We start from the raw sequence: 11,860 nt of genomic DNA, 5'->3' as shown, positions 1-11,860 counted from the left end.
CACTTAGACCTTTGGAAATGTGCTGTGCGTGAGAAGACCCGGCAAGCCAAGTAAGATCGTTGCCAGTGCCCCTGGACTGGTTCTTGTGCGGGCGGCACATGAGATGCACCATTTTGAGCGTGGCCGTTGCCAGTACCGCCTGACTGGCTCCTGTAGGATTTTCGAGCGAGATCGTTGCCAGTGCCCCTGGACTGGCTCTTGTGCGGGTGGCACATAAAAGACACCATTTCGAGCATGGCTGTTTTCGTGTGGGTGACACGTTAAAGCACCCACTACACTCTCTGAGTGGTTGGCGTTAGGAAGGGCATCCAGCTGTAGAAACTCTGCCAAGTCAGACTGGAGCCTGGTGTTGCCATCCGGTTTCACCAATCCTCAGTCAAATCGTCCAACCCATGCTAGCATGGAAAGCGGACGTTAAACGATAGTAAGACCCAAGTAAATTCCATGGAATGGAAAAAATTAAGAGGACCTATTTAAGAAAGAAAGGATGATTTGCATTTTTATAGCATTCATAGTCAAGTTTTCTTTAAACATTCTTCACATTTGTCTACACTCATTTCCTCACATCTCCATTGGTGTTGTCTTTTTCTTATTATTATTATATCTTCTTGCTGTTCCTCTCTGATCCGTGCTCTATATCTGCACATCCTTTTTTGGACAGCTTGCAACTGTGTTTCTTTTGAATCCAGAGTTTAGGCTAAATTAACCCTTATAAACAAATATCAATTTTTTAAACAAGCAGATGATAAATAATTGCACTTATGCAATGGTCACTATAAATGAAAAAAAATACTTTTCAATATCAACACACTATCACTACCACCATCTGCCTCTCTCTCAATATAACTACCTCCACTGTCCATCTCTCTCTCTATCTAGTTTTCCCTTCAACTAACTTTTTAACCACATTATAAGTATTCCTTCCCCAGCTCACCTCATGTTGTTAACACTTCTCTCTCCCTCTTTTTCTCTTGTTCTTCGCCTCTAATTTCAGCTGACCATTTGGCCTAAGTGTATTAATATTAATCACCTTTCTCTACTTCTTCCTTTCTTCTTTCTTCACTCCTCCCTCTCTCTCTCTTACTCCACCTCCACAACTAACTAGTGTATAATGAGTGAATGAACAAGTAGATTGTTATATAGATGTTTCAAGTCTTCAAAACCAATCATGAAAATCTTCAGATAGTTATTAAAACTAATATCCAACATTGCATATATTCTAATCAACTACACTAAAACTGATAAGATTTCACTTCACCCAAGGAAACAACTTCATCTTTGTCAACCCTGTATACAGGGCATAAATGCACTTCACTTAAGGGTATTGCATATATATATATATATATATATATATATATATATATGAATTGAAGTCATGGCCACACACACACATTTTACACTGGATTAAAAAAAAATTATACAAATCATTCAGAAACTTTCATTCATCAATACGTAACTACAACCATTAACACACTTACACATGCCTTTTCAGTTCTTGCTTCTCTGAACATAGTAGAAACCTTCCTCTCTTTCTCTTGTCTTCTCTAGCTCTTACCTTTTATAACCTGTCTAAATCCTTTAACATTTAGACCAACCATATCTAACCCAAATAGTCTGTCTGTTTTCCATTCAAACTAGCCAGATCCGGCTTCTCACACCTATCTTACAATGTGATTCTAAAAGTAAATAATTACATCATTGAAATCTCAAAGCTACAAGATAATGCATGATTAATTCAAAACAATGTGAATAAATAAGCATTGCATCTGGCAGAGTAATCGGAATGCTAAAGAATTAAACACTTCATTCAATCTTCTCTTCTCAGGGATGCAACTCCTGTTTTACACTCAGGAATCAACATGCAGAAGTTCAAAATGAACATTAACCACATATACTTCTCCAGCCCACAAAAGTTACAGATATTGCTTACCTCCTCAGACTAAATTTTAAAAATCAGATAAACTAATGGATGCTACTAACTACACATGGCAACACTAAAAAAGCAAAATAATTTAGTGAATATGGTACTGAACTTCCAATTCATTGGTCTCAAGTTCAAATCTGGTAATTTATCGTGATTTTAACTTGTACACTTAATTTTTACCTGAAGAATAAGTATCAAATTTTTAAGGGAATGTTCCCTGCAAAAGTCTAGGGATTCATCATTCACATTCTGGATGTTGTAAAATTGGAATTAAAGACAGCCTCTTGGGAATGCTAAAGACATTTATCTTGCACTTGGCAACACTTACCAGGAGAATTCACTGAAATGGTAGTTCCTGTACTGGCAGAAGTGCGATTGTTGTTTTGAGTGGGTGTGGTGACAGTTGTTGTCTGGGGTTGAGTTGCTTGCAATGCTGCAGGAAGTGAGCCCCTTTGTTGTGAGAGATTTAGAAGCTGGAACTGTTGTTGGTTTTGTAACTGAACAAGAAAAAACAATAAAAATATGAAATAACAACTGTGGATTAGACAATCTTAAGATATTAGCTAAAAGGACCTTAGATATAACAATTAAATACAACCTCTGAGAATGCTAACAGACCAAGAAGTACTTCAACTTAACAATACATAGAGCTTCAGAAAGATAAATAATTGCACAACTATAAAAAATCTGAATGTTTTAAAATTTTGTATATAGAAACTATTGGAGAAAGTCATCACCACCATTATAACAGAGGTATCTATCTGATTTTCAGCTAACTTGAGTGAAGAAAGTAGGGTGATACACTTTACTTGGGGGTCACTGAAATGAAAGTGAATCATTAGAATATCAGTGAAAATGTTATCTTCATATGCAATGAGAAAGTCAATCCATTGCAACCATCTTTTATGGCATATATGAAGAACAATTGAAATGAAACAGACCTGCTGTAAATCATGAGCTAACCACTTTGTCACATGTCTTCATGCAGTGCTTAACAGTTAGAGTGTCAGATTTACAATTGTGAGATTGTGAGTTCAATTCTTGAACCAGGCTGTCTTGTGTTCTTGAGCAAAACACTTTATGTCATGTTACTCCAGTTCACTCAGCTGTAGAAATGAGTTGTGATATCACTGGTGCCAAGATGTATCTCCCTTGGACAACATCAGTAGTGTGGATAGGAGAAACTGGTATCCACAGGTGACTGCTGATCTTCCATGAATAACCTTACCTGAACTTGTGCTTTGGAGAGGAACTTTCCAGGTGCAATCTATAGTTTTCTTTATATGATCCAACTAACAGAGCTAAGATGACCAAGAACATATAACTAGATGCATAGTTTTCATGTCCATCTTAATATGTTGTATAATTTACAAGTTGAATCAGTGATTTCTACCTTACTAGGGTCACTGCCTCACTTTGCTCTGTACCTCATCACCAATTCCCCCTAACCTAAAACAGTATCCAGAAAAGTTGGTCCCACAGTATTATAAAAGATAATACAGGATAGTTCAAATAAAGTATCTCTTCAATTTCTGAGCTATTAGCTACTTTGTTGACATAATTCTAATTTCTAAAAATATATTTTCTTTCTTTTAACCAAGTCTGAATAAATCAGAGAAATTTGAGACAATGAGTATATGTCTTCTTTTACCTGCATCACTGACATTGATGGTGCTCTCAAGTTTTGAGCAGTTCCTTTCATTAACTGGGTGAGTCCAATTGGTGGAAGAAGTACAGAACCCGAATTTGTTATCATTCCTGGAATTAGAATAATTATATGGCAACAATTCCTTATTGAGATCTGAAACCTTTCAGTTATAGAACAGAAAGATGTAATGTAAATACAGAATTAAAATAGAAAAATGTGATGAACATAGAAAGATGATGTATACACAGAAAAGAAAGATGTGATGTATGGTTTTAAAAGAGAAAGCTATGATATACATAGAACAGAAAGATGTAAAGTATCTACATTTCATAAAGTGACATGGATAAACAGGTAATAAAAACCAGACACATGAAATTCAGTGAGGAACTTACATCATGTAATAATTTCTAATAAAATTACACATTTTTTAGGGTAGGTACAATAACTTGATTACTACATATATTATAGATCATAGAGAAATAAAAACCAAAGTTGACTTCAAAGGGATCTGAGTTTATAATGTGATGTAACTAAAGAAAGGCATTTTTGTCTATTGTTCCACTCACTGCTTTATCTATCAATAGATAGATAATGAAAGAAGTAGTCAAGTAAACTGATCCTAATAAATAACTGGTACTTATTTTATCAATGACCAGCAATATCTAAACTTGTAATATAGAAGAGCCAAACTAAATACTGTAAGGCATAAGCAATACTAATGATAATTGTTTATTAGGTTCACAGTTAATTTTGTAAAAACGAAATATAGTCAATATTATTGACATCTTACTGATACATAATGTATCAACTTTAAACAAATGAAAAGCAAAGACAACCCTAGAAATGAAGTTACTAACCAAGGGCTGTAAAGCATCAAGTCTGGTGTTCTACTGTTTGTGCCAATTCAGCTGGTTTCACAATACAACAATGATTTCTCATATAAGCATAAGACCAGATTTTTAAAGAAGAATAGTAAAGACTGAATGATGTTTGAGGTTTGTTCAAATACATAACTGAAATAGTTACATCTACTCTGTAGCACTGACCTCATCGTTATGACATAAGAAATTATTTTACTTCATAAATGTTATAATTATTGGTTATTTTGATATAAAACAAACTTTATGTATGACACATCCAATGGAACAGGTCTTCAAATGCTTTGATTTATAGAACACCAAAGCCTTAAAAAGGACTGTGCTGTTCAGCAGTGGTGCACTGTGAGTACTGAAACAACACGGAGTGCTAAACTCTAGAGGGTAAACATGAAGATTATTTTATAAATAAATTGGGTAGTGATTTAGAATGAGCATGGAAATGTGTGAAACAGACAATACAGAAGTGCATTAGTATCAATCTCTCTCAATACATGATCACAAAAGAGACACAAAAATCAATATATTACCATGACTGCGCTTACCCTAAGTTAATGAATAAATGCTACATGCTTAAAATGAGAGGGTACTTTCAATTTAAACAGGAAATAGATAAGAACAGCATATAAATACATAAAAAGAATGTCTTAAGATATATCCCTGGAAATTATCTTTATCTGTAGTTAGAATATTTATTAAACTGAAAATACTTGTAGTACTGGTCTGGCAAAACACTCGACAATTAGATTTTTAGTTTTACTTTATTATTAGTATTATTATTATTATTATTATCATTATTTGTTTTACATTTCAAAATGTATGTTATGTTAGGATGTTTTTGAAAATTTATACATTTTTGTATTATTGGAGTCAATAATATTACAGCTGAATCTCTTCCTGCTGATAGCTACTCAACCTAGGCAGACTGAAGCAAAAGTGATTTGTGTCTTTCCTACGAGAATAATACAATATTATTGAAATTTCGATTGCACTTCAGTTCAATGCTATTTACAGACTGCTATAGGCAGACAGTTTATCAGCAAAAATATACATTGAGAAGAGAAGAAAAAACATAACAAATATGATTTCAGTGATATGTACCTGTGGTCATGGCGACCTGAGAATTGGCAGGATGGCTGTTGACAGTAGACGGGGTTGATGTTGTCTGAGGGAGTGAGGTGACCATAGTAACAAGTGCTGGTTGGGACAGGGTGGAAGCTGACTGAAAATTCAAAATATATTCTTTGCATGAAATTTTAAGCAATAAGTGAGATTGTGAGAGATAACAGTGTAGAGACAGACAGCAGAAGGGACAAGAAAGGGTACAAAAGAGGTAACAAAGTTAAAAAGACTAGATAAAGCAGTGCATGTACATTGGTATCTATGTAAAGTTAGTATTTATTTCAGCAGATACACATACAGGTTTAACATTTTCAACATATATGTCTGCATATATGTATGTACAAATTAAAACTGGGACAAAAAAGTTAGTTATGTCTTGCCCACAGGCACAACAGAATTCTGAATATCTCCATCTTCAACAATTTCAACCATTCACCTCGTATCCCATTCAGGAATAGTATATTTACTAGCAAGTGTTGGATTAAAAGCTAGTGACTAAAAGAAAAAAAATTGAACATGCATAAGGAGAAAAAGATTAAATTAATATTGCTTGGAGACGGACTGTTTAGTTATGAAATGAAATGTAAACAAAAAAAAAAAACTAATTTTATTTGTTTACATATGGCTTTATAACTTCTGGTTTAGGTGTGTAAGACAGAGTTAACTTGCCTTTTAGACCCCACAAAAAGCCCTCATTTTCCTGTACCTGTATTATCTCATTTCACAGACCCAATCCTACTAGCTTCCTAAAACCTAATGGTGAGCTATTCAAAACTACAAGATTTCACTAGATTTCCTCTGACCAGGTGTCTGCTGGACCCTCCCCTCGTTTTATTTTCTTTTTCTTTTTTTTTTCTTTCAACATTATTTTTCCACTGAGGTTGCATAAACTCTTCATGAAGAATTGCATATAAATGACTATTTGTATGACAGTGGCTTTTGTTTACAATTAGCGAAATCATACCAGAACAAAGAGAAACATACATGGAGTCACTCATGCATGCACACACACACACACACACACACACACACACACACATATGACTATAGTAGAAGATACACGTGCTCACGCAGTAGGAGCGAACTCTAAACTACATAGTTATGAAGCAAACTTCTTAACCACATGACCATATATATATATTGGGTTGGCAACTAAGTTCCTTCCGTTTTTTTTTAATTTTGGAATTTATTGCATTTTTAAATTTTGGAATCTACTTTTTTCGAGAATTCTATTTTTGAATCATTTTGGAATCTATTTTTTTTTTCTAGTTAATTTTAGCTATTTTTTGTTTATTTTCAGACCATTAAAATGGAATGTCAAGTTAAGAAAAACGAGCATTTTCGACACCTCCTTCTTTTTGCTTTTAATCAAGGTTCTAAGGCCACAAAAGCTGCTTGTGACATTTGTGCTGTGTATGGAGAGGGTGCCATAGCTGAGAGAACCGCTCGTGATTGGTATGCCAAGTTCAAAAATGGAAATTTTGACCTCAAAAACGCACCTTGGTCTGGCCATCCAGTTGAGTTTGATGAAGAGCAATTAAACCAACTTTTGCATGAAAATTCTCGTCAAACGACAAGGGAAAAGGCAGAGAAAATGGAATCCTCCCACACTGCTATAGAGAAGCATCTTCACTCGATGGAAAAGGTTCAGAAGTATGGAGCATGGGTTTCACATGCTTTAAGTGACAACAACAAAAATCAACGGGCCACAATCTCTGCTGGTTTGCTTGCTCGTCACTGCTCAACTCATGGACACAAGCAACGATTTCTTTACTGAATCATTACTACAGATCGAGCAGGGCCATCAATTTGAAGGGATTTGTGGTTTGTCTGCCTTCCTACTTATTAGGACTTTTGGTTTTTTTATTTATATATATATATATATATATATATATATATATATATAAGACAAAGAAAGACTTTAACACATCTTTATGCAGAAAAAAGTGAGGGAGGGGAGCCTCCTGACATACTGATTGGTTGATCAATCATCAGAGAAGATGTCCCACTAGCTTTTCTACTCCAAACATTAGTGTAGACAATTTTCTCCTTTAGCAGTTATTAATTGATTTGTCACTATACTAGACAACTAAATTAACATACTCTGCTGTAAATGGCTCATCATTTATTAACCCTTTCATTACCAACCCAGCTGAAATTGGCTCTGGCTCTGAGTACAAATGTCTTGTTTTCATAAGTTTTGAAATAAAATCTTCCACCAAACCATAGTCACAATTTATGTTCCTAACACTAACTGAATGATAGCTAAGTTATTTTACTAAATTCTTTGTTATATTTAAAGTAATTGAAAGAAACACAGAGCATCTCAAAATAAATACAGTAACGAAAGGGTTAAAAAACTTATATTTATGTACCACAGAACATAAATCAGACATATTGAATTAAATCTAAACATATTAGACAACCTTAATACAATTATATAAATTAAACATAAGAATCATCATCATCATCATCTAACATCCTCCTTCCATGCTAGCTTGAACTGGATAGTTTGTCAGGAGCTGGCAATTTAGAAGACTGTGCCAAGCTGGCCAGCTCCTGTCAAACCAGCCAACCCATGCCAGCATGGAAGGAGGACATAAATACATTCCTTCTATACACTTAATTCATGGAATATTTCAGATAATTTATCAAATAATCCTATAACAAGGCTTTCCACCCATTTTTTCTGCAAATCAAGAGCGAGATGGAATGCATTTACATTCTTATGCTTAATTTATATATATAATCTTAATTATAATTAATTTTCCAGAGAAGGCTTTCTACATGTTTAGATTTAGATAGTGCATCTGATTGATGTTGTTGTGCATAAATAAATAAATAAATATTTGCACATGCACACGTGTGTGCATGTATTTAATCATCACTTTAATGTCCATTTTCCCATACTTGCATATTTTGGACAGTTTATTGAGGCAGATTTTCTTTAGCCACATGCTCTACTTGGCACCAACCCTCACCTGTTTCTAAGCAAAGTAATATTTCCTCATGGCTAATCATGTTTTCACAAAATATTGCAAATGCATGACAGTTTGTATGACAGTAAAAATCATTTTACAACTATCACACTACATCAAGTCAAAGAGATACAAACATACACCTACTCAAACACACATCATATACACACATGCAAACTGACATATATGTATACCATGGGCATCTTTCTGCTTGCATCTACCAAATCCACTTACATATTATATTATATTATATTATATTATATATATATATATATATATATATATATATCATCGTTTAACGTTCGCTTTCCATGCTAGTATGGGTTGGACGATTTGACTGAGGACTGGTGAACCAGATGGCTACACCAGGCTCCAATCTGATTTGGCAGAGTTTCTACAGCTGGATGCCCTTCCTAACTCCAACCACTCCGAGAGTGTAGTATAATATAAATGAAAAATGCATTAAATACTACAAAATGTACACATAGGACAGACACCAGAACCCTAATACTTCATCAGTTATCGACCGAAAAATACTAATACCTAGTTTCATGCCTTTAACGATAAGACTAGGAACTTCGTATATCGGCAGCACCTGCAAGATTTGTGGAGAATTAGGGTTTGAGCAAACAAAATAATACAGTGTGGACGTACATAAGTAAACAACAGTAATTTGAAATGATAGATGAAACAATAAATAAAGCCTTGGGGTCAAACACAAGAATGATGGATTAACACCTGGGAGAAATCCTCAATGGACACACACACACACACACACACACACACACACACACACACATGTACCCACACAAAGAGCAGTAATTATTTAAGTTGCCTCATTGAATCAATGATAAAATGGTTAAATGACAATAATAATGATGATGATGATAGAACATGACATTTGCAACATGTCCATTACCATGTCTTTTTTTTCAGTTACACACATGCACACTGATATATACAGGTAGAGACATGCACCTACAACCAGAGATCCTAGGGGACATTACTAAAAACAGCAGGGAACTGTAACTAAAGAGATGATATATAGATATGGAAGGGGTCAGGAACCTCAGACTGTAAATGATACAGTGAAAGTAGAAGAGACCAAGGCTTTTGGTGAGGACAAAGAACTGAGTTAACTTACCTGATTCTGTAACAAACCAGTGTTGTTATTGATCATAGTAATGGGTACAATGCCACTAGCTAAGGAGACCTGCATGTTTTGGAGACTCTGTAGATTGGCAATGTTCATGCCAGACAGGCCAGCTGTTGCTAGATTCTGGATGTTCAGATTGGACGGGAGGCTGGCTAGATTAGCAATGTTAATGCCAGAGGTAAGGCCAGCTGCAGCAGCAGCTACAGCTTGACCAACTGTAGCTGATGATGGGTTGTCCCCACCTGCAAAACATGTGAAATAGAAATCAACACATTAACAATCTAGCTAACATGAAATCAAACATTGCCAGAGATAGCTCTTTTTCACGAAACCAATTCATACACCACCCCTACACCTAACTTTTATCATCATGGAGAAGGCCTTTCACAGAGTACCACACTTTATCAGCTGGTGGTCACTAAGAAAACTAGTGATAGACAAATGGCTTGTTAAATCTTTTCAAGTCATATACAGAGGTGCCATTAGCAAGGTGTGAATCAGTAATGAGTTCAACAAGGAATTTAGCATACATGTTAGTATACATCAAGACTCAGTCTTCAGCCATCTTTTGTTTATTAAATCCTCAATCCATAACAGAGGAATTTAAGACAAGTTGGTCATGAAATTTCTGTATAGTATTGCCTTGATACATGAGTTAATTTGTTCTCAGAGACTTCTTATAAAGCAAAAACTCAAGCAGAGCAATAATTCCCATGGTAGCCATGTTATAAATCATAATTCGTTCCCAGAAAAATATTTTACCTATACAATTTATAATACTTGTAAATAAATGGCAATAAAAGAACAGTAGAATACAAAGAATATTTTATGTAAAGTAAAAAGAATGTCAAGATAATTATAATAAAAATTATTATTATCATTATTGTTTTCTGAATCACTTTCACTAGACTCATGCACACCAATACCTGTAGATGCGAGCATCAATTCTCAAACACTTACAGATGGACTTGTAGATTTCTTTTTAAAAAACAAGTCTAGAGTTGTTTGCTAAGAAGCCTTTTTTTGCTCTCTATAAATTTCTTTAATCATCAGAAGCATTTGTTATGGTAGTAGAAACATTTGCACTTCATTCAAAATTTGGCTCTTGCATGTGAAAAATAAAACTCGTAAACCTGGGGTCTCATAAAGTGAGATATTACTGTACGTCAGACTTAGTTCTCATTGCTAAATCAGTTAAAAATTTAGAGAAAAAGTTTCTAACAAAGAAGTAAAAATCTACAAGCTTTATCGTAAACCTAGTCAAGACTGAAGTTTTAATTAGCAAGAAGACAGGACCCTGTTGGAAAAACAGCCACGTTTGATACACATACATCATTATCTTCAGTTAATGGCCTTTTTCCATATTGGCATGAGTTGGAAGGTTTGACGGGATCCAGTGAGCCACACAACTTTGCTAAATCCCAGAGTCAGCTTTGGCATGGTTTCTATGACTGGATTCCCTTTTTAATGCCAACCACTTTACAGTGTATATTGGGTACTTTTTTCATGCCATCAGCACTAGTGAAGTTGCCAAGTAACTTGTAGAACATAAAGAACAGGGAAAAAGCTAAATGGCAGGTGGCTTTATGCCATGTCAAAAAGCTAAAAGTATGAGAGATGGATGGCAAGCATATGGGTCTTGCTATAGTGGGGATACATGGCTACCCGGCATTATATAGTGGGGAAGTAACTAGGAAGGAGATAAAAATTGTAGTGATGGAGTACCAGAATGAATTTTCAAGGCACAAGAAGGTGAGCAAAAGAGAGGGTGCAGACAGTATGGCGAAGGGGTAAGACGAAAGATATAGAAGTGACTTAGGATGGATAGATCAGAAGGTAAGGGGATGATGTGCAGAGGTGTAGGAGTGATGAGGTGAAAGATATAAGGGTACATAAGGGTGGCTATAGTAAGTGGGGTATGGTGGCAGATATGAAAGTAAAGAGAAATAACTGAAGGCACAAAAAGGTGATCATTGAAAATACTGTGGAGAGGAAAGGGAGGATAACAGGTATAATGGATGGAAGAGATTCCTTTGAGGAGGAGGTAACTGGTAATGCAGACTGCCAGTTACTTCCTCCCTCTTGAAACCAGTCCCATCTATCCATGAGGTATAGGGGGTTCCTATAAGGTTGTTATCCACCCCTGATTGGAACTCT

The 11,860-nt window shown here is 35.2% G+C and overlaps 1 protein-coding gene across 1 annotated transcript in view; it reads right to left on the bottom strand.

Annotated features, from left to right (window-relative positions):
• The window catches only part of LOC106872355 (transcription factor SPT20 homolog), a 55,773-nt gene that overhangs the window by 1,988 nt on the left and 41,925 nt on the right, over positions 1 to 11,860 (bottom strand). Inside the window, exons 18-21 of the mRNA XM_052966797.1 lie at positions 9,692 to 9,954; positions 5,549 to 5,669; positions 3,576 to 3,682; positions 2,253 to 2,421 (exon numbers count right to left, since the gene is read on the bottom strand). Of these exons, the coding sequence (XP_052822757.1) occupies positions 2,253 to 2,421; positions 3,576 to 3,682; positions 5,549 to 5,669; positions 9,692 to 9,954 (660 nt within the window). The remainder of the gene's footprint in view (positions 1 to 2,252; positions 2,422 to 3,575; positions 3,683 to 5,548; positions 5,670 to 9,691; positions 9,955 to 11,860) is intronic.

The sequence above is a fragment of the Octopus bimaculoides genome, chromosome 3 (assembly GCF_001194135.2).
Source record: "Octopus bimaculoides isolate UCB-OBI-ISO-001 chromosome 3, ASM119413v2, whole genome shotgun sequence".
Taxonomy (NCBI): domain Eukaryota; kingdom Metazoa; phylum Mollusca; class Cephalopoda; order Octopoda; family Octopodidae; genus Octopus; species Octopus bimaculoides.
This window is presented reverse-complemented; position numbering and strand designations above follow the sequence as displayed.